The sequence below is a fragment of the Podarcis filfolensis genome, assembly GCF_964270895.1.
Source record: "Podarcis filfolensis genome assembly, chromosome: 15".
NCBI lineage: Eukaryota > Metazoa > Chordata > Lepidosauria > Squamata > Lacertidae > Podarcis > Podarcis filfolensis.
This window is the reverse complement of record NC_139618.1, coordinates 6,174,157-6,197,578: the sequence shown is the minus strand read 5'-3', so window position 1 is coordinate 6,197,578 and position 23,422 is coordinate 6,174,157. Positions and strand designations below refer to the sequence as shown.

At 48.5% G+C, this 23,422-nt stretch overlaps 2 protein-coding genes across 12 annotated transcripts in view; both read right to left on the bottom strand.

Moving 5' to 3' along the window:
• The window catches only part of DHRS11 (dehydrogenase/reductase 11), a 52,887-nt gene extending 43,046 nt beyond the window's left edge, over positions 1-9,841 (bottom strand). For both annotated transcript variants that reach the window (XR_014541946.1, XM_083588019.1), the window contains exon 1: positions 9,485-9,841. Coding sequence is in view for 1 of the 2 variants with exons in the window: in XM_083588019.1 (XP_083444145.1) it covers positions 9,485-9,616 (132 nt within the window). In the remaining variant the exon portion in view is untranslated. The remainder of the gene's footprint in view (positions 1-9,484) is intronic.
• A 5,048-nt stretch (positions 9,842-14,889) lies between these two features.
• The window catches only part of GGNBP2 (gametogenetin binding protein 2), a 34,230-nt gene continuing 25,697 nt past the window's right edge, over positions 14,890-23,422 (bottom strand). For all 10 annotated transcript variants that reach the window (XM_083587633.1, XM_083587637.1, XM_083587634.1 and 7 more), the window contains 7 exons: positions 22,065-22,239; positions 21,605-21,799; positions 20,720-20,864; positions 19,035-19,160; positions 18,235-18,380; positions 17,248-17,490; positions 14,890-15,126 (listed from right to left, as the gene is read on the bottom strand). In XM_083587633.1, the coding sequence (XP_083443759.1) occupies positions 14,923-15,126; positions 17,248-17,490; positions 18,235-18,380; positions 19,035-19,160; positions 20,720-20,864; positions 21,605-21,799; positions 22,065-22,239 (1,234 nt within the window). In that variant the 3' untranslated portion in view covers positions 14,890-14,922. The remainder of the gene's footprint in view (positions 15,127-17,247; positions 17,491-18,234; positions 18,381-19,034; positions 19,161-20,719; positions 20,865-21,604; positions 21,800-22,064; positions 22,240-23,422) is intronic.

Below are 23,422 nucleotides of genomic sequence, written 5' to 3'. Positions count from 1 at the left end.
ATGAGAACAGAAATCATGCTCTGGCAGCGCAGCGGCAGCAGGAGTCCCCATTAGCTAAAGTGGTGCTTCAGGTTAAGAACAGTTTCAGGTTAAGAACGGACCTCCGGAATGAATTAAGTACTTAACCTAAAGTACGACTGTACTGCAGTGAGCTCAACACGGGGCTACCTTTGAAGGTGACTCGGAAATTACAACAAAATCCAGAACACGGCTGCCAGACTAGTGACGGGGAACAGCCGCTGGGACCATGTAGCAGCAGTCCTAAAGGATCTACATTGGCTCCCAGTACGTTTCCGAGCACAATTCAAAGTGTTGGTGCTGACCTTTAAAGCCCTAAACTGCCTTGGCCCGGTATACCTGATGGAGCATCTCCACCCCAATCTGTCAGTTCAGACACTGAGGTCCAGCGCCGAGGGCCTTCTGGCGGTTCCTTCACTGTGAGAATTAAAGTTACAGGGAACCAGGCAGAGGGCATTCTCGGTAGTGGCACCCGCCCTGTGGAATGCCCTCCCAGCAGATATCAAAGAGTTAAACAACTATATAACTTTTCATAGACATATAAAGGCAGGCCTGTTCCAGGAAGCTTTTAATGTTTGATTCCCCCCCCCCGCCCGCTTTTCCCTCTGTATTTTGTTGGAAGCTGCCCAGAGTGGCTGGGGCAACCCAGTCTGATGGGCGGAGTATAAAAAAAATAAATTATTTATAAAATTATATATAAAGATAAATTATAAATTATATATAAAAATAAATTAAATTATGGTAGGCCATCTGCCTTGCATGCAGAAGGTTCTGGGTTCAATCCCAGCCATCTCCAAGTAAACCATGAAGAGCTGCTGCGAGTCTGTGTAGACAATAGAGAGCTTAAATGGGCTAATGGGCCTAAGGTGGTGGCCCCCTACTTTCCTATTTGATTCCGGACTGGCCTGAGGACTAGAATCTTAACTTATTTTTAGATGAAGGACAAGAGCTCAATGGTAGGGCATCTGCTTTGCATGCAGGAGGTTCAATCCCCAGCATCTCCAGGCAGGGTTAGGAGAGGCCCCTCGCTGAAACCCTGGAAAGCTGCTGCCAACCAGTGTAGACAATATATGGAGCTAGATGGGCCAGTGGTCTAACTTGGTATAAAGAGCTTTCCTGTGTCTCATTTTCTACCCAGAACGGTTAGGCACAGTCAAGCCTATCTGTAACGCAAGGTTCCCAATGCCCAGGAGCTGGAGGTTCAGCTGAACATCAACAAAAGAAGGACCAGCATGCTCAGCCTCACTGACGATGCATTTCCTTGACATCGAAAATGTACTTCCTGAAGGGGGCATTGAAACCCATTATTAATCCGATTTAATCTTATTGAAGGCGAGATTCCAAACAGCTGCAGATTATTAAATGAGTTTGCTAATCTCTGCAAAGACTGCCTTGGCCAGGTTCTCTGAGGACCGGAAGAAAAAGAGAAGGAAAACATAATCTCAAATTTTAAAAGAGAGTGGTTCCTAGAACTCATTAAGTTAGGAAGATAGGATAAGCTCGCCAATGCAATGCAGGCAGAGTAACCCGTTCATAACCAATGTCGCTGCGAAACAATCAGAGACGGGGAACTTTTTCAGACTGAGGGCCGCATTCCGTCTAGGCAACTTTCCAGGGGCCACATGCTGGGGTGGGCGGGGCCAGCCGCAAAAGTGGGTGGAGAGATGAATGCAAATGTCATCTTTGCAAAGCAGGCTAGCTTCTGCACACACACCCTCTCCATCTTCCATCCAGAGAAGAAAGAGGCACAATTCTGAGACACAATTCCAAGGACTTTTCCAGCCACACACTTATGGCCAGTGCCAGTGAGGGGCATGGCATGGGGACTGGGGGCATAGCTGTCAACCGTCCCTTATTTGGCGGGAAACTCCCTTATCCCAGCGCTGTGTCCCGCTGCTGTCCCTTATTGATGATGTCCCTTAAATTTCCCGGGTTTCAAAGGAAGCAGCTCCTCTCCCTTCCTCCCTGCCGGCCAGGGAGGAGGGAGGCTCCAACTGTGTTGCTTGGCTGCCCAGCCCGCCCCCCTCCGGCCTCCTCTCACCAGCCTCGGGCCCCTGGGAGCCTCTCCCCGCCGGGACTGGCAGGAGCCTCGGGCCCTTCCGCCGCCATCCTCCTCGCGGCCCCTGAACTGAGCGTCTCTGCCTGGGACCTCCTCTCTGCCCATCGCCACCGCTGCCGCTCGGCCATACTGCGGCTGCGCCACCGAAGGACCCGGATGAGATGGGCAGCCTGGCGTGGCCTATGAATTGCTGAGGAGCCTTGAGAGGAGAGTGAGGACAACCATAGAGAAAGCAGTTCAGAGAGTGGAGGAGGAGGCGGAGGTGCGGGCAGGTGTTCCAAGGGCTAACCATAGAGGGGGAAAGCAGAGGAAGGACGGCAAGCACTTCTCCCATAGATTTGTAGTGGTAGACTAGCATAGATGGTCTGATCTGCGGCTTTACTTCAGGCGCTATTCCCCCCCCCCCCCCGTCTTCCTCTCGCCCCGCTTGATGGAACTGAGAGCTGCAGATGGACCACAAGAGAAAAGATACAGAACTGCAGCAGCATCTTCGTAGCTTGGACTTCGTTTTGCGCGAAAAGTGGTTGCTGGTTGTAGTTATTTAATTGCAGTGTTTCATCGGCTGGTGTCTTGAGCAGCAACCTCTGGAAACGAAGGGCCAAAAACCGGGACTTCTCTCCAAAATTATCTGGTCCCTTTTAACTTCGTATTTCAGCTGGTTGACTAAAATCCCTTATTTTGGCTGCTGATCCCTTATTTTCAAATCTGTAAGTTGACAGCTATGACTGGGAGGCGTGTCTACCAGTTGCTGAGGATTGCAAGTGGAGAGAAGCTGTTCTCGCACTCAGGACCTGCTTTGAGTTTTCCCTCCAGGGCATCTGCTTGGCCACAGTGAGAACAGGATGCTGGGTTAGGGGGCTCTGCTTTGGCCTGACCCATATGCACGACTCTTCTGAGGTTCTTATGCCCTTTCTCCAGAGCTCAGGTGGCACTCCAACCCTCCCCTCCTCACCAATTATTTTGGTTGCCCTTTTCTGCACCTTTTCCAGCATTGCATCATCCTTTTTAAAGATTTTTTTCAAGGTGGGGGTGTGGACAGAGCCGTATACGACATTCCAATTGGGACTGCAAAACAGTTTTCCAGAGAGAAGCGAACACCCCTTTTGAATAAAAGAAAAAGAAAAAGTACACAAATGGGTGACACCCACAGGCAGGTTGATTTATGAGGCTTCCGGCAGAGAAGTGAGGCTTCCCCGCCGCCAGCTATTCCTCATAGCAACCAGATTTGGAAGAAGATGCTGAGGTCAATTATACATTCGGTCTACGCCCAGATCTCTCTCAGTCATGCAGAGAGGGGACTTCATTTCACTGCAATTCTACAAGCGACAAAACCAGCAGAACATCCCCGTTGAACATCAGACACATAGAAGTGTAGCATTGGAAAAGACCTCAAGAGTCATCTAGTCCAACCCAAATATGCAGCTGCCCCATACAGGGATCGAACCTGCAACCTGGGCATTCTCAGCTCCATGCTCTGACCAACTGAGATATCCAGGCTGAGATGCCATTAGTGGTGTCTCCGAAAAATTTTACACATCACCTGGGAAGACAGGCGAAATAATGCCAGTGTACTGGAAGAAGCAAAGATCACCAGTGTCAAAGCAATGATTCTTCAACATCAACTTGGTTGGGCTGGTCACATTGTTCGGATGCCTGATTATCGTCTTCCAAAGCAACTACTCTATTCCGAACTTAAAAATGGAAAGCGTAATCCTGGTGGTCAACAAAAGAGGTTTAAAGACTCTCTCAAGACAAATCTTGAAAAATGTAGTATAAACACCAACAATTGGGAAACACTAGCCTGCGAGAGCTCCAGTTGGAGAACAGCCATTACCAAAGGTGTTTGAGGATACTTGAACCAAAGGACAAAAGGGAGAAGTGCACTAAGAGGAAGGCGCGCTTGGCAAGATTCCTCACCGTGATCAAAACCCGCCCGGAAACCTATGTCCCCACTGTGGAAGGACGTGTGGATCCAGAATTGGCCTCCACAGTCACTTACGGACTCATTGTTACAACCATGTTTATGGAAGACAATCTTACTCGGCTATGAGTGATCGCCGAAGAAGAAGGAAGAAGAAGGAGTACTTGCTTTTCTGATGGTCCTGAACCTTCCAACCTTCAAGCCCTGGGTGACACACCAACGCCACGCAGAGACAGTGACTGATAAGCATCGCTCTCTTTGGTGCCTGGCTTTGCAAGATACCTTATCCCCCAAAGCCCGGCCCAACCCAGGGTTGATTACCTTGCAAGACAGGATTACAGCACCGGCTGATAACGCCCACGTCTACTTGGGCGTGCACACTGAGAGCTAAATATACACTGGATGCTGACCTCTGAGACAGGAGTGCCCAACGCCATGTGAAAGATATAGCATTCCTCTGCAATAACATATCTACAAAAGAATATACAGTGGTACCTCAGGTTAAGTACTTAATTCGTTCTGGAGGTCTGTTCTTAACCTGAAACTGTTCTTAACCTGAAACACCACTTTAGCTAATGGGGCCTCCCGCTGCCGCTGCGCCACCGCCGCACGATTTCTGTTCTCATCCTGAAGCAAAGTTCTTAACCTGAAGCACTATTTCTGGGTTAGAGGAGTCTGTAACCTGAAGCATATTTAACCCGAGGTACCACTGTATCTAGGGATGCGGGTGGCGCTGTGGGTTAAACCACAGAGCCTAGGACTTGCCGATCAGAAGGTTGGCAGTTCGAATCCCCGCGACAGGGTGAGCTCCCGTTGCTCGGTCCCTGGATCGCCAGCCCTTCCCGAAAGCTAAGCCAACTGCAGTGCACAAACACTTGCAATCTCCTGGGTTGTTTTAGTTTGCTTGCTTGCTTTCCATTGCCCATATAATGACAAGGATTTTATTTTGGAGTTGTTTGTTCTAAAGAATGTATATTATGTGAATAAAATAATAAAGGATTTGGATCATTAGAAATGTGTGTGTGTGTGTGTGTATACACACACAACATATTTTTTGCTCTATAAGACTCACCTTTTCCCTCCTAAAAAGTAAGGGGAAATATGTGTGCGTCTTATGGAACGAATGCAGGCTGCACAGCTATCACAGAAGCCAGAACAGCAAGAGGGATCGCTGCTTTTGCTGAGCAGCGATCCCTCTTGTTGTTCTGGCTTCTGAGATTCAGAATATTTTTTTTCTTGTTTTCCTCCCACCAAAACTAGGTGCGTCTTATAGAGCGAAAAATACGGGGGGGGGGGGTGTGTGTGTGTGTGTGTATATATATACACACGCACACGGATTGGGGGGGGTGGAGGTGGGGCATGGAAAGCCCAGAGGCACAGTTCTGCTTCTACTTTGCCTCCCTTCAAGGTAGGTTCAGCTGAAAAACAGTGAATGGGACACCCAATGACTTTTTGCAGTGGTATCAGGATTCAGTTTCAAGTCTCCTCCCCCCCCCCCCCCCGCCAAGCCTCACGACTGCCACTCTAACCACTACACCACACTGCCGCAAGCAGAACACTGGGCTGGGAGAATGAAAGGGCCAGTGGGATGTAATGGTTAGGGGCTTTCGACCTGCTCTACCCCACAGGGTTGTTGTGAGGATGAAAGGGGGAGGGGGAGAACCACTTTGAGCTCCCTAGAGGAAATGTGGGATATAAGCATACATAATAATTTAAAAAATGGACCATAAGAATGTCGAACACTGGGAAAAGAGGGACAACATATTGGAAATCATTTTGGACACACGTTGTTGGCGGCGGGCAACCCATTCACCCACCTGGGTTGGGTTATTAATAAACGACTTTTAAACTGCTGACAATTTATTGGGAATATCGGCCTGGTTACATTGACACGGATACTGGTGTTTGAGGAGCTTGCCACAACCACCTGATAAGACAGCACCAGCTTTATTTCCATATTTCCAAGGGGCCTCCTGTACATCTTGTACAGAAGGTGGAAATATATGCATGAATCTTTCTCCTGCATTCTCATCGCACGCAGCCACATGCAGCAAAAGGACGTGGCATTAACTTCATACCAACGAGGATCTGCCATTTTAAGCGGCTTCTACATTCACTCCATTTGAGAGGCACTGAAATTATTGCGATTTTTATTCTTATTTTTATTTTAGCCTTTAAACCTACAACGGATGTACAGTCTTGTTGTTCTAAGCAGGTAAGGCGAGGCACATTTACTGAGACATCGGTTTTGCGCCAATACCCTGTTTGGAGGGTTTATATTGACATATGTTTAACTTAAGATGCACGGACTGATGGTTACTGTATCTGTAGTGTGAAATTATTACCATTATTATTATTACTGAATCATAGAACTGTGGATTTGGAAGGAAGCCCCAGGGTCATCTAGTCCAACCCCGTGCAATGCAGGAATCCCAGCTGAAGAATCCCTGACAGGTGGCCATCCAGCCTCTACTTAAAAATTTCCCATGAATCAGGGCAGGTGACGACAGTAAAGCAGCCTAAAAACAACTTGCGGCAACAAAAACAAGAGGGGTCCTTAAAATATACACCTCAAGTGTCAAAAGCTGGAAGCTGTATAATGAAGGTGTCAGTCAACACCTCTGCAGGGAAGGAGACCCACAACTGAGTGGCGTGGCAAGGCTACAGAGGCTCAGACAGAGAAACCAGTCACCTAGTTCAGAAGCAATCTAGACATCAGCCTTCCCCAATGCCTTCCAGGTGTTGTCAGACTACAGCCCCCATCAGCTCCAGCCAATCTGCACAATGGTCAGGGAAGATGGGAGTTGTAGTCCATAAACGTCTGGAGGGCCGGAAGTCCCCCCTCCCTGGTTTCAAAAAAACAACAACCTGTGAACCGACCTTATTTTGGGGACCATCACCACACTTTGTGGCACTGAGTTCCCCAATTTAACTTTTTAGAGCCTCTGTCCCGAAGTATTACACACACAGAGAGAGAGAGAGAGAGCACTGTGGAAATGCCAATATTTACTCCCTCCTTCCAAACGCAAATAAACAGTGCAATTGCTTGAAACCTGCAACCTTTGACTCCTTTGCACACTTTGCCCTCAGAGATTCTATCTGATTTTTCCAAGAGATTGCAGAACCGCCAACTAAACAGGGACTCCTCCAGCCTTTTTAAGACACTCTGGGTCTGCCCCACTGAGGATGGGAAGCTGGGGGCTGGGAGTCATTCAGGCACACTAGTTTCCACTTTGAGCTGGCTCAAAATAAGTCCTTCTGCCTCCGCATAATCTAGGCTAGCGTTCTTTGAACCTCGGGAGCCCCAGATTGCTGGACTACAACTCCCATGGTCCACAGCCAGCCAACAGCCCAGAAGGAAGGGAGTTGCAGTCCAACAATGTCTGGGGAAACTTGAAGAACGCTGGAACAGGGGTGGCCCTCCGGAAGATGCTCCTAGACTACAATTTCCACCATTAACCATGCCACCTGGGACAGGTGGAATTTCCCATCTCTTACCTACTCTGCCTGGCAGCTCTAGGGCTTCAGCCAGGGGTCTTTCTCATTTGATATGCCAGGAATTGAACCTGCCACCTTCTGCGTGCGAAGCAGATTCTCTGCCATGGACCTGGCACCCTTAAGTGGCCGCTACAGCGGCCAGGATTCTTTGAGAGGAAGCCATGACTGCTTAAAAGTGAGATAAGGCTGTTAAGTGCTGATGGGGCCTGAAATAAATTCAAAAACGTGCCATCTATCTCTCCAGACAGACAGGCAGACAGGCAGATAGATAAGATAGATTTAAGGAAATGGCAATGCCTATAAGCTTTCTGCGAAAAGTAAATGCCGTCATTCAACCGAAACTAATTCTTCCAGTGTCGAGATGATATTTGGAAAAAGTGAAACAGGACTTTATATAGCCCGGCAATATAAAAAGGTGTCTTCATCTTAGAAGCCAGGAAAAAAGGTGTGACTCTTAGGACTCAATAGGTACAATCCTTTTGATGAGAAACTCTTCTAACACTGGGAGATTGAATTTTCAGTTTAAAGAAAACCACACACAGAGAACACCTTCTTCTGGAAAAGGCTAAAAGTAGAGGGGGGGTTGTTTTTGCACTTTATAACCCATTCACACACACCCCAACAAAGGAGAAAGAAGGGCCGGTTTGGGGGCACCCCTTGCAAGCAGAGACGCCTTTGCCTTCCATTCTGCCCCATCTGCTCAGTTAATGGAAAATACGGGCCCCGATCACCCACCCCTTTCTGCTTTTTGCACCCCAACGGCGCGTGCTTGCCCCCCTTCCTTGCTACACGCAGCTCCCCCCTCATCCACCAATTCAACACACGCACACCCCCCCCGTCCCCGCTCAGTAAACAGATCCAAGCCAGGCAGAATCTCGCCCGCCCTCCACGCCATGTGTTCTGAGCATTGTCTACGGAATGAATGAATGAATGCGGGAGCAGCGAAGAGAAAGAGGGCGATGGAGAGGAAGGGGGGCGGGGAGAGGTCAGGCAGAGGTTTCCCCTACATACTTTAGAGTCTTCTTCCCCTTCTGAGAGAACCAATAAGGAAGGCTCCCCGATTCCCCCCCTCAAAAAAAATCACCACCACCATTAAGCCTCCCCCCCCCCTCTCTCAGCCTGTCCCTTCTTATCACAATTCCATCCAGTTTATTAAAAGGCCTGGTTAAAATACCTTCCCTTCGCGAAAACTGCACCCATTTCTCCCCACACACCTTCCCCTCTTTCCTTATCTCCGATTCTCTTTCTTCTTTACTCCTTTTCCAAAAGTGTCCTTATCTCACCCCCCCCCACTTCCATTTCTCTCTCGCCTGGGTTGCCTCTCTTCCCCCAAGCCTCTCCCTCCCCCTATCCCTATTTCCCCCCTTCCCGTTTCCTTCCTCCTTTCATCCATTCCCCTTCTTGCGCCTCCTCCCTGCCTCCTTTCCCTTTCCTCCCCAGTTTTCCTTCCCTTTCCCCCTCTACCTCTCTTTTCTTCCTCTTTCTCCCCATCCCTTTCTCCCCCCTCTTTTCCTTCCTTTTCTTCCTCTCCTACTTCCCATTCCTTCTCTCCCCATTTATTTGCTCTCTTTCCTTCTCTTCTTCCCTTCTTCCTTTTATCCTTTTTCTCTCCCCTCCCATTTCTCTTTCTCTTTCTTTTTTTCTCCCTTCTCTTTCTCCCCTTCCCCTTTTCCCGTCCTTCATTCTTTCTCTCTTTTCCGGTTCTTCCTTCTCTCTCTCTCTCTTCCTTTCTCCTCTTCCTTTCCCCCCTCCTTTCTTTCACCCTTTTCCCATTCCTCCTTCCTTTTTCCCTCTCCATCCCCCCTTCCTTCCTTCCTTCCTTCCTTCCTTCCTTCCTTCTCTTCCCCTTCCTCTTTCGCTCCCTTTCTCCTCTCCTTTCTCTCTCTCTCCATCCCCCTTTCCTTCCTCCTTTCCTCTCCTCTTCCCCACTCCTCCTCTTGCTCTCTCTCCCCTTCCCCCTTTCCTCCTCTCCTCCCTTCCCGGGCTACCTCGATCTTGTCCACGCTCCGGGCGCAGCCCACCGCCGTCATGCCGTGCTGCACCAGCGCCCGCGCCACCGCCGCGCCGATGCCCACCGAGGCTCCCGTCACCAGCGCCACGCGGCCCTTCCAGCGCTCCATGGCCCGCGCGCCCGCCCGCCTGCCTGCTGCCCCGGCTGCCCGTCCGCCGGGGCTCCCCGGCCAGCCTCCGCCTCCTCCTCGGCCGCCGCCTCCTTCCTCTCCGCCAGCCCAGGCGCAAGACCCCGGCGACGATCCCCGCCGAGAGGCGGGACAGACGAGCGTAATTACGCGCCTCTTTCGCCAAGGGCAGCCTCTGCTGGAGACGCAGAGAACCAGAGCGCGCAGCAAAGCCGGGCAGATCGGGCAGAGCTCTTTGCACCCACGCCCAGCCTGGCTCGTGGTCCTTTTTTGGGGGGTCCAAAACATCTGGCGGGCACCAGGTTGGCGAAGGCTGCTCTGGTCTAAAGCCACCGCCGGCCCACCCCCGCCAAACAGACGCCCCGTGCTGCGCTGTGGCCATCAAACGCCTATCCTTGCTTCATCCTCAAACAACAAGCTTGCGAGGTCGGTCAGGCTGAGAGAAAGCGCCTAACTGGCCCATTAACTTCATGGAGAAGTGCAGTGAAGGATTTGGAGACTCTACCCACTAGACCACACTGCCCCTCCCCCCCCTCTCTCTCTCAACCCTGCCTTCTGGTTTCCTATAAAAATAGCTTGATCTTCCTTGTAATTTGTTCTCCACAAGTTGTTCATAGTTTTTTTAATCCTCAATAAAAGAAATATATGTTTACTTTTTTTTTAATGGCACACAGTGACCACCACTGTAATAAAATACAACAAAACTGCAGCTAAAGACTCCTGCAATTTTACAGTACAGTCCTTTGCATGGTTCAAGTCCCCTGTATTAAGTAGCCTTACTCTCTTGCATGTATGTTTAGGATCAGAACCTAAACCACCAAGTGGGGGTCGGGATTTTAAACACTGTCAACATTCCCATGGAAGCAAGTGGGTCTGGGGATTCAATTTCTCCCTACGCCACTGTGGCACGGAAGAAAACCCTGTCTGTAAGTTAGCTAATAAAAATAATAATATCTATTATTTGTACCTCGCCCATCTGGCTGGGTTTCCCCAGCCACTCTGGGCGGCTTCCAACAAAGATTAAAAAGACATTAAAATGTCACACATTTAAAACTTCCCTAAACAGAGCTGCCTTCAGATGTCTTCTAAATGTCAGGTACAGTGGTACCTTGGGTTACATACGCTTCAGGTTAAATACGCTTCAGGTAACAGATTCCGCTAACCCAGAAATAGTACCTCAGGTTAAGAACTTTGCTTCAGGATGAGAACAGAAATCGTGCTCCTGCGGCGTGGCAGCAGCGGGAGGCCCCATTAGCTAAAGTGGTGCTTCAGGTTAAGAACAGTTTCAGGTCAAGTACGGACCTCCAGAATGAATTAAGTACTTAACCCGAGGTACCACTGTAGTTGTTTATCTCTTTGTCATCTGATGGGAGGGCATTCCAAAGGGCAGGCACCACTACCAAGAAGGCCCTCTACCTGGTTCCCTGTAGCTTTGCAAATGTTCCAGCGTTGGGTAAACTCAGTGTGGTGCAGTGGTTAGAGTGTTGGACTAGGACATGAGAGACCAGGGTTCAAATCCCCACTCGGGCTAGTCCCTGCCTCTCAGCCTACCCTACCTCACAGGGTTGTTGTGAGGATTAAATGAGGGAAAGAGCCATGTGTGCCACCTTGAGCCTCTCAGAGAAAAGGTGGAATATTCTATAGGCATGCACATCCTGGCACAGTTACAAATTGATACCTCTTTTCTGGAGGTGATTCAGCAGAGGCTGAATTTCTCAGGTCCAGTGGGCTGGCTGTGGCCCTCAGAATTTCTTTATATGGCCCTTAGAACTCACACCAAGCCACACCTACTCTGCCTAGCCCCCCCCCCCGGACCTGCCCCACTCCCCACTTTTTTTGCTCAGCTGAAATGTGAGCTGAATCCCTGATCTCACAGTAGACCCACTTTAATCAGGGCCTCTGAAGTGGATCCTAGGTGCCGCAATCAGGGTAGCAGCAGGCCTAACGGGATCCAGGAGCGAGGCCAATTCCATGAGGTGGTGGTGGCAGCGGATGGTGACCACTGAAACTCATAGGGTAGGAAACAGGGAGTCCAACAGTAGATGGTGCTATAGCCTATGGCAGGTGGAACCAACTGGTTCTAGGTTTGTCCCCTCATCTACTGGATTCTATAAGGGTAACACTATGAAGGCAGAAGCTAACAGGCAGTGCCACCCCCTTGACTGGTTGTATTTTTTTTATAATAAAACAATGAACAGGGTGGTGATACATTGACTACTGCAATTAACACAATATCACCAAGGCAACTATTTGTAAACAATAAACGTCCATAAAAATGGCAAAAGTAGTTTCTTTCCAAATTAGGTTTTATATTAAAACAATTCCAAATGCAGTAACAAAGAGTCCACTTGTGATGTATTCAGACGTCGTTCCGGTAATCAGACATTTCATTGCTAAAGAGAGAAGACAGTATGTAAACGGCTTAAAGCAGGGGTATATCTGTCCCCGTCTGCATGTTTCCATCAAGAGGAGTGTAGAAAGAGGACAATGTCCTTCAGTTTGTTAAACGGTCCATGGATGCCTTTAAATAGCCCTTAAAGACTTCCCTCTTTAAGGCTGCTTTTAAATGGGTAGCCAGTGGTTGTTACTGGGGTTGTGGTCTATACAGTCATATTAATTCGCTCTGCTTTCTTCATAGTGCATCGTACCGATTTAAACATAACGAAAAGGCCGTTTTTAACCAGGGGTTTTACATTATACTGCAGTTTACCAGTATGCATTCTTGCTTTTGAGAAGCGGTTTGTTTGAAATGAGGTTTATGCACCTATCCAATAAAAGTATTTGTGGTACAAGCTCACATGGAAATTTGCACTTAAAGGAAATGAGACTTGCAACAAATTATTGCAGTGCATCTGTCCAATGGGAGCAGTCCCCATTAGTTTAACAGCCTGTGGCTCTGGAACATGTGTGCACGCCTTATTAGACATTAGACTGGGGTATATGTTTCTTGGAGTGGGGAAGGCATAGGTTGCCCTCTTTTAAAAATACAGGGATTGGTGGTTTTTTCTTTTCTTTTGCAAACAAGGATCCCCTTCTCTTTTTGGGGGAGGGCACCATTTCTGAGGAGTTTAGAGGTGTAGGTTTTCTTTTGTGTCTTTTATAGCAGGTGTGTTGAAACCTTTTCAGAGGCGGAGAAGGGTGTGTGTAGAAGGGAACTTATTCACCTAAAGACTTCCAACATCCCCAAGTCCTATCACGATAAATCTAATACTGGCTTCATCACCTGCCATTCCAGGTGAAGCTGCCCATTTTTCTGCTGAAAGGGCCACTTGACTTGCTGCCTGTGTGCAACACAGAGAGCTCTTTGCTCGACGCCTCTCCCGAGGCTACGCAGCCCAACTCCATCGGAAAAGCACCCGTTCTGCAACCGTGCAAACAAGTTCAGAGCGGTGGTTAGCTTCGTGCCACGGGATGCTGCAAATCACCAGGGGAACGGTCAGGGATTGTGGGAGCCTCACTAGTTCAGAAGATCGATAGCATACCATGGATGGAAATAGGTTTCGTCAGAGCAGTGGTCTTAGCTAGCTCCACAATGTTCCCACAAACTGGTAAGCGTGACTGTGATCTTTGCCAGCCCTACTAGGAGATGCCTGAGATCTTGGACTTTCATTCATGCAGAGTAGATGCTCCACCACTGGGGTACAGTTGGACTGACAATATATTAAAAAGCAGCAAAAAAACCCCAAACCCTTAAGTCAAGAAAACTGTCAACCCAAGACACTCTTGTGTACGGCCTGTCCAGAGTTGGTGTTTAAATACATGAGCCAGTTTTGATGGCCACCTACCTGGGCCACGGCAATTCCAGCAAGCACGTTATATAATAAGATTTGTTTTCAGTTTACTTCAATTTTTTCTCACCTTTCTTTCCAAGGAGCTCAAGCCATCATACAAGGCTCTCTCCCTCTCTGGTTCCCCTGGTATTCAGAGCCGAAACTGGAAATAGGATGCAGCCATTAGTAGCTTTATCCTCCGTGAATTTGCCTAATCGCCTTCGCTACCCTCTTGTGGAATGAGGGTTTGGTAGTGTATTGTCTTGTATCACATCTGGCCTCTTCTCTATTTCTTTGCCCTGTTTGGCACCCAACGGGTTCACAAATTGCTGCCATCTGCGCTCTATATTCAAAGCAGTACCACGCCCCTTTAAGCAGCCACAGCTTCCCCCAGAGAATCCTGGGAGCTGTAGTTTGCTAAGGGTTCTGGGAGTTGTTAGGAGACCCTCACAGAGCTACAATATTCGAGAGTGGTTTAATAGTCAATCCTTCCTCCCAGGGAACTCTGGGAATTGTAGTTCTGCAGGGCAAATAGGGGCCCTAAGAACTCTCAGCACCTGTATGAAACTACGGTTCCCAGGATTCTCAGGGGGGGAGCCATGACTGTGTTGTGCAGATGGCTTAGAAACGAATAGTTGTAAGCTGCTCTAAGAGCGGGATATAATCAAAAAAATCAACTACAAATAGTAGTCCCAATGTAGGGGTGATTAACCAGTGGCCCTCCAGATGCTGTTGGACTCCAACTCCCATCAGCCCCAGCCAGCAGAGAGGAATGTTGGGAGTTGTAGTCCAGCACCAACTGGTCAGCTACAGATTTCCCAGCCCTCTTCTAACATAAGGAAAACATGCCTGGCTCTGGAGACATTTCAGCACTCTTTCACCGCAAGGAGTAGAAACATGCACACCTTTTTTTGTTTGATTTTACTATGCATATTAATAAATATTCTTTATTTTTAAATTTTGCACATTGCGCTTCAACATATTACATCCAGAACATTTTTTTCCTCCTTTTGCAAATGGATGTCTACTTTGTAAAATCTTTATATTGAGTTCATTGTCATTTCTGTACAGAATTATAAGTACAACATTACTTTTGCCACTAAGTTGCTTTTTTTTTTTTGTCTGTTTGTTAAGTGTCACAGTTAAGAGAAACATTGAATGAAAAGACAGAGAGAGAAAGAGAGAGACAGAGAGACAGAAATGGCTTAAATTATGAAGGTCTAAGGGCTTGCCTCAATCTAGCCAAAACTAAAGATCCAAGCCTGAAACGGGGTGCCAGGAGGGGTGGGAGGGGGAAGAAACCCAAAATTAAAAGTTATCACCTCCACCAGCCTCCTGCACAGGAGTGGGGGCATCAGAGAGAGAAAAAGAACAAAAGGAAACAGAAAGCCACATTGATTTTTTAAAGGTAAGATTTTTGTTTAGTTGCTAAAGAAAGTGTTTTGTTTTCGAAGACAGAAAAGGCGCAGTAGTCGTCTCGAAAGATTTCATTGAAAGACAGAGCTAATTTTATTGGGTTTAGTTCGCTCCGGCTGTCGTCAGCCAGCCGCTACAAACCGGCCTCCTGTGATCGTTCAAGCGGCAGTATTTGTTAAATTTCTCCTTCAGGTGCTGGCGGTACTGCTCTCTATTGCTGTAGAAAGACTTGTTGTTCGCCATGAACGACTGGATCTCGTCTTGCGAGATGAAGATTTCCTCGTCGGAAGTGCATTCGGATTCATCCTGCAAATGAGAAGAGGTGGCGGAGGAAGTTAAATCGGTAATGATACACTGGGCCAGAGATTTTGGTTATAACATACAATTTGAAGACTGGGAAAGATTATGGAAGGAGAATTTAAAATTTACAGCATGTATGACATTAAAAGAAAATGTTATGAAAATGTTTTATAGATGGTACATAACACCAGTAAAATTAGCGAAAATGTATAAGACATGTAATAAGTGTTGGAAATGTAAAGATAAAGAAGGCTCTTTTTACCATATGTGGTGGGAATGTAAGAAAGTGAAAGGCTTCTGGGAAATGATATATAATGAACTGAAGAAGATACTAAAATATACATTTATAAAGAAGCCAGAGGTCTTTCTGTTAGGAATTTTAGGAAATGAGATAAAGAGAAAGGACAGTAAATTTTTTCAATATGCAGTGACAGCTGCAAGAGTGTTACTGGCTCAGAAATGGAAACAACAGGAAATACCGACAATGGAAGAATGGAGAATGAAGCTGTTAGACTATGCTGAGTTGGATAAATTGACTGGGAAGATTAGATATCTAAGAGACCAAAAGTTCATCGAGGACTGGGGAAAATTTGTGGAATATCTGGAAAGTATAAGTGAGGGACAGATAACGCTAGAGGGATTTAAAGAAGCACTGTGAAATGTGAGAAGTATTATTAAAAGGGAATAGAAAAAGAAAGGCTCAAATAATGACAATACAAACCTAAGAAATGCGTAAATTAAATAATGACTACGAATGATTTATGGAAAAGCTGAAGGAAGTCCAGAAAAGAAATACTTTGTGAAAAATTGGATGTGAAATTATTGTGTGTTTTTGTTGTAAATTAATAAAAATTATTTATAACAGAGGTGGCGGAGGGAAGATGAATAAAAGGACACGCAGGGCACGCCAGTGCTGATCTCAACCCTACTTTCTGCCAGTTTCTTAAACTTAACAGGTGGCATTCTATGTTAGTCCTATTCAGAGTGGACCCACTAAAAGTAACAGAAAGTCAGAGTCGCAAGGGATCCCCCCAGGGTAATCTGATCCAGTGCAGGAATCGTATCTACAGAATACCTGACAGATTGCCACCTGACATCTGGTTAGAAACCCCCAGAGAAGGAGAGCCCACCACCTTCTGCAGGTGAATGTTGGAAGGCTTAGGACAGATAAAATCATTTTCAAGCAGCGCATAGTTAAACTACAGAATTCACTCCGCCGGAGGCAGTGATAGCCACCAACTTAAAGGTAAAGGGACCCCTGGCCATTAGGTCCAGTCGTGGCCGACTCTGGGGTTGCGGCGCTCATCTCACTTTACTGGCTGAGGGAGCCGGCATACAGCTTCCAGGTCATGTGGCCAGCATGACTAAGCCGCTTCTGGCAAACCAGAGCAGCACACGGAAACGCCATTTACCTTCCTGCCGGAAGGTAAGGAAGGTAAGTATTTATCTACTTGCTCTTTGACGTGCTTTCGAACTGCTAGGTTGGCAGGAGCAAGGACCGAGCAACGGGAGCTCACCCTGTCGTGGGGATTCGAACCGCCGACCTTCTGACTGGCAAGTCCTAGGCTCTGTGGTTTAACCCACAGCGCCACCCGCGTCCCAGCCACCAACTTGGGTGGCTTCAAAAGAAGATGGGACAAATTCATGGAGAAGGAGAGGGCTATCAATGGCGACTGGCCATTAGCTTGGCCATTGTGAGGACAGGATGCTGGAACTAGATGGGCCACTGGCCTGAACCGGCAGGCTTGTTGTATGTTCCTTTTTAAAATACATATCCGATATTTGAGGAGCTGGTGGCTGGGCCTAGGAAACTCGCCACGGACTAAACCGCTAGTCCATGGGCACTGGGAGTGTGCTTTGCTTCACCAAAGAACAACCGGAAGCTCACTTGGAGTGCGGTTCTCGCAAAACAGCCTAGTGGGCCAACTGGGGAGGCCTGACAGGCTGCATTCGGCCCCCGGGCTGGACGCCTCCCAGCCCTTGGCATTTTAGCTAGCCGAAGTTTCTTAAGGCTCAACACTTCGGCAACAAAACCTTTGAGGATGGCTCGGCAGCTAAGAGGCAAACCAACGCAGCCCTCTCGGCACCACCATCCACCCAGAAAAGGAAGCCTCTCCGGCTACTTACGAGGAGTTCCACCAAGCTCTTGGCACCTTTCCCAGAGTCTGGAGCGGAGGCTGCCTCTGGAAGTTCTGCGCACGACAGCGCCGTTTTCCTGTGCTCCAACCATGGCTGCCCGCCCTTCTCTGCGCGACAGCAGGTGTCAGTGTGCGGGTCTTTGGTCTTGTCCCGGTGGAACTCCGTGTGCGTGGCGTTGCCGGAGCTCTCGTGGCTACTCGGGTCTACGGCGCAGTTGCTCAGCTTTTGGATCTGAAGCCGGAAACCCGCGTCCAGGGAAGGAAGGGAGGGTTACTCATTTATAGGTAAAGGTAAAGGGACCCCTGACCATTAGGGGTTGCGGCGCTCATCTCACTTTACTGGCCGAGGGAGCCGGCGTACAGCTTCTGGGTCATGTGGCCGGCATGACTAAGCCGCTTCTGGCGAACCAGAGCAGCGCACGGAAACGCCGTTTACCTTCCCGCCGGAGCGGTACCTATTTATCTACTTGCACTTTGACGTGCTTTCAAACTGCTAGGTTGGCAGGAGGAGGGACCGAGCAACGGGAGCTCACCCCGTCGCGGGGATTTGAACCGCCAACCTTCTGATCGGCAAGTCCTAGGCTCTGTGGTTTAACCCACAGCGCCACCCGCGTCCCTTACTCATTTATACCTGCACCCAAATTAGGAGCAACCGGCGATGCGCCGTGGAGTCACCCTCCTGGCAGCGGCTCTGCTGCCACTCACCGAAATGGGGCAGGAGCAGTGGAGGGGAAGGGCAACCTCGTTATGGCATGAAGCTTGCTGGTGACCTTGGGCAGGTTGCTCATTTTCAGCCTAACCTGCACCTCACAGGGTTGTGATGGGAATTAAATGGGGTGGGGGAGAAGGACGTATGTCACCTTGAGCTCCTTCGAGGGAAAGCGGGACAAAAAATGTGATGAAATGAAAATGCATTCATTGGATTTGGTTTGGCTTCCCCTAGATGACATCGGGCTGCGGAAAACCTCAGACTTACATGTTCAGCCTCGCCCTTCTTGCTTTTCTTTTTCTTCTTCTTGCTCTTGCCTTTCATGTTGTTGTCTTCCGAATTTGCCCAGCACTCCACACAGCTGTCCCCGTCCTCCTCCTTGTCCTCGCAGCGATGGAGGCAGGGGTCATCACCTGCCAGGCAGAAGGTGGTCCTCTTTAATGAAAAAGAAACCCTGGGCCAAGCACAACCCTCCAGATCGCTTTCCCTCTGGCCCATGGGGCTCTTCCCAGGAGACACACAGGCCCTACTCTGCACCCTCACTCAATGCTTGCCTGTCCTCTTGGCTTGCCTGGATGGTCGAGAGGGGTGTGTGCATGTGTGTAGAATAATAATAATAATAAATTTTATTTATACCCCGCCCTCCCCAGCCAAGACCGGGCTCAGGGCGGCTAACACCAAATATAAAACAATTGATTACAATACAGCTTAAAAAACAAGATTAAAATACAACATTAAAATGCAGCCTCATTTCAGCAGAAACTCAAACTTTTTGAGGGATGAAAACGTCAAGTCTTCACCAAGGCTAACTATCCAAAGTGGTCCTACTTGGGCCAGAAAAAAACCAGGGAAGTGCCCAAGTAGGAGTTCCATCACAGAAGGAAAAAGGAAGGAAGAAAGAAAGAAAGAGGGGGAGGGAAGCTACTCTACAAAGTTTACATGCATTGCTCTGCTTGCTTTTGCCTCCGGTCCCTGCCAGGGCTGATGGGAGTTGGTGTCCCACGGCTTCAGGGGGGCTGCAGGTGTATCCTACCCCCCTGCCCCATGCCGTTTTGCACCAGACCTACCATTTTCGTCGTGGTTGCAAATCCCTTCGGTGCAAGCGATGTCCGAGCCCTCCCGCGACCCCGTTTCGCTGCCCTCCATGCTGGAGGAGTAGCCACAATCGCTGCCATTGCAATGTGCAGATAAACCTAGAAGGGAGGAACAGAGAGGGGAAGGGAAAAAGGGGGTTGCTCAGCAGAGTGAAAACACATTGTGTAGTATCCAGGCTGAGAGTATTCTGTGAAGACTGTTTTATTTTTTTACATCTGTATACCAGTAAGACCAATAGATCTGAAGAAAAATACTACACTTTTGAAAATATCATGCCCTCCTATATTTTAGTAGAGCTAATCCCTCATACTGCAGACATCCGAAGGCAGCCCTGATTCAGGAAACTTTTGATTTTTTTGGTGCGTTCCTTTATACACAGTTGGAAGCTGCCTCGAGTGGCTGAGGCAACCCAGCCAGAGGGGTGGGGTACAAGAGAATACTACTACTACTACTACTACTACTACTACTAATAATAATAATAATAATAATAATCTAGTCTTAGACAAAGCATTTTGGAATCCTGGTCTAGATCAAGGAATGGATCTGTTGCAAACTTTATAAATGACTATACTTTAAATGAGGTGTTTTAAAGGGCATGTGCTGGAGGTAGCATACAACACACAGAGTGTTTTCAGTTCACTTTGTATATACAGTGGTACCTTGGTTCTCGAACTTAATCCATTCCAGGAGTCCATTTGACACCCGAAACCAAGGCGCGGCTTCCGATTGGCTGCAGGAGCTTCCTGCACTCAAGCGGAAGCCGCGTTGGACATTCGGCTTCCAAAAAACATTCACAAACCAGAACACTTATTTCCAGGTTTGCGGCATTCGGGAGCCGATTTGTTCAACAACTAAGCCGTTCAGGAACCAAGGTACCACTGTACTCTTATTTCTGCAAGTATCATGTTGTAGTTCTCTGGTCTGCCAGTAGGTGGCCATGCCAACTGCAGCATGATGACAGAATGGCGGGCGGGCAAGGAAGCAAGTGGGGCAGGTGTTGGACAGACCAGGTGAGCTGCTGAGGAATGACATTTAAAGGAGGCTGGTGGGAGATGATTCAGAGTGGCTTGCTTGCAAGGGAAGGTGGGGGGGAGGTTGGTGAGAGCTGTGGAGGGAGAGTTGTGAGGGAAGGAGTGGTGGGTTGGTGAGCAGCCCCTAGTAAGCATAATGGTAAAGGTAAAGGGACCCCTGACCATTAAGTCCAGTCGTGGCCGACTCTGGGGTTGCGGCGCTCATCTCGCTTTACTGGCAGAGGGAGCCGGCGTACAGCCAGCATGACTAAGTCGCTTCTGGCAAACCAGAGCAGCGCACGAAAACGCCGTTTACCTTCCCGCCGGAGGGGTACCTATTTATCTACTTGCACTTTGACGTGCTTTCAAACTGCTAGGTTAGCAGGAGCAGGGACCGAGCAACGGGAGCTCACCCCGTCGCGGGGATTCAAACCGCCGACCTTCTGATCGGCAAGTCCTAGGCTCTGTGGTTTAACCCACAGCGTGTTGCAAAACATTAGTTTCCATATTTCAGTGTAGAAGGGTTCCCTAAAAAGCGCAGACCAGCTCAAAATGCATCAGAGCTGAGGATCAAGAGGAACAGTGCTGAAGTTTTACTGCTTGAGGGTTTTTTCCCCCAAGACGAATCCCACCAAATTCGAACATACCTTTCTTTATTTTGGGTGAACCCAGTAAAGTGCCAGCAGTGGGACAAGTGCAGGAAGTGTTTTCGTTGGTCACAATGACCTCGATGCAGCTGCCTCTCTCCTCTGTGCTGCCGCAGGCTTTGCAACCGCTTTCCAAGAAGTTTTCCTGGAGGACGAGAGGGAAAGAAGGAAAACATGGAGGGCAACTGAAGGACAGAGGGCAAGATATGGGCCTGGACTCAACCAGCGACAAGCCTGTGCAACCAAATTTAAAATGTCATTTGAGGAATTCCTTTTCTCAACGCAGTCAGGACTGGTGGTTTATTTGTTTATAAGGTATTTACACACCGCTTGAAATTTAGAGGCAATCTCTAAGCGGTTTACCAAACAGTGATGAATACAGCAAACAAAGAAACTGAGAATCTAAATTACAAAGCACTGCAATATTAAACGAAAAACTACAGTATAAATCTCAGAACACAAAAACATAGCAGCACATTTTGAAACATTTTGAGAATTAGAGATCCCTATGTCTGTTAAGACAGATCTGCTGCAACAGAGGTGTTTGCCAACCTGGTGCCCTCTAGATCCAACACTCTTGCTGAAGGCTGAGGTGACCTTGGGGGCTAGGAGTGCCTTTTTCCCGCTATGGCTGGTTCACTAGCTACAGCCCCTGGTGAGCAGAACTGACTGTACTCCGTGCTCTGGTAAATTCCAGGCTGGATTACTGCACTGGGCTCTACGTGGGGCTGCCCTCAAAGATGACTCAGAATCTTCAAGGGGTCCAAAATACAGCAGCCAGGTTGCTGGCTGCGGTGCCCTTCAAATCTCATATAACCCTTCTGAAACAACGGCATGGGTTGCGTGTTCCTTTCCGGACCCAAGGAGTGGAAGGCCAGCACTTACCTTCTCCTGGCTCCTCTCCTTCTCCTCCACCCCTTGCAAGGGAGTGGGGATCTCGCACGCACACTTATTTTTTCTCCGGTTCTTGCGCTTCTGGCGCTTCTTCTCCTGCTTGAGCTCTCGCACCCGCTCCTCTTCGGAGAACTCCTCGCAGAGCTGCTCCAGCCGGCTGATGCCCTGGACTCTTTCCACGGCCATCTGTGCAGGAAAGAAAGAGAGGAGGAAATGCTCAGTTGCATGAGCCTGGGAGCCGGAGGGAGACTTGGTTTTCTTTTAAGACTTCCTTTCCCCAAAGCGACTATTATGACATCTTCTCAGCCCAAACTGCAGCAACTCTCTCTCTCTCTCTCTCTTTCCGCCCCACACATTATACACTCAACTTTTGAACTCGAGTCTTCTCCAACAGCTCTTAAAACCTTAGTTGCAGGCAAGTGGGAAAAATCCACCCTGTTTTTTTCAGTACCTCGAAACTTTTGCGCAAAGCATCAACACCAAGGTAGAACAACATCTGCCAAGTCTGCTCCTCCGCCCTCAGCTTCTGCCAGATGCGGTGCAGCCGTTCGTAAAGATGGATCCCCAAGCAAGTCAGGACCTCCTCTTGGGCGATGTCGATTGTCTTTGCATGTCTCTCCCTTCGCCTGGAGGGTTAAAGCGTTAACGAGAGTTGTTAAAAGGGGGGGGGGGTTCCTCCCGATCTGCCAGCCTTGGGCAGATCTCCTGCAACTCAAGTCCGCTTTAGAAGCCATTTTTGGAGCAGGGAAAGGACCAGAGGTTTATTTACCAGTGTGAAACCTCAGCACGGCTACCAGGGAGCCAATTATATTGTTCTTGTTGCAAAACGGTTTTTAAAAGCTGCCGCTAAATACTTTTACCTCATGACTACTAGTCGCGATGGCTGTGCCCTACCTCCAGTGTCAAAGGTAGTACGCTTCTGAGTACCAGCTTTCGCTTCAAAGAAACAGCTCTGAGCATGCTCAGAACCAACTTACGATTCTGACATGGCCCAAGACAGGAATGTTCTCAAAGCAGTCCTGATTCCTCTCATATCTGTTCCAGGAGCTATGCTGGTCTCATAGGAAGTGTTCGAGTGGGAACCTTCCCAGTGGGGATGAATTTCAGAGTGTCCAATCAGTCCCATGGTTTTTTTTCTACATAAGACACACATGGCACATTCTTTGCCACCGCTGTATTTTGGATTAGAACCAGGAGTGATGCAGAGATCTGACTGATTGGCCACTGCAAACAGCAAGCTTTGGGTCTGATCAAGGGCTCTTTTGATGTGCTTGCGATCTTTGGTGATGGAGAAAGCACCAGATTTAGGGGTGTGTAATAGTAATAATATTGAGAACCATTAAAAAAAAAAGCATCTGTACCAATCAGAATCAAAACTGTAAAGAGCCAAGTACTCGGATAGTGCAGGGTTCATTGTTCCAAGCATCAGATTGAGACCTGGCCCTCCCTTTGCATTCTTGATACAAGCCTTAGATCCAGGGGACTACACCATCCGCTTTGTGTGCCCAGCAGGGCTGTGCCTCAGTTGTCTGGCTCTCAAAACAGCAAGTGGTCCTCCAATGTCACATGGCAGGCTGCTTTTGAAAATGACGGAGACTTTAAAACGAAAACAGATTGTGATGTGGCGTGGAAATGGGGTGGTAGTGGACGGCGTCTCCTAAGCACCTTCGAAGAGGGATATGGGACGTGGATTTGTTCCACAGGCCACCTTTGACCCACATATCTGACACCACAGTGCTGCGCAAGCCTCTACAACCAGGTGGCTGCCGGTGCATGAGGCTTTGACTGAGGGTCCCTACATCTGGCATC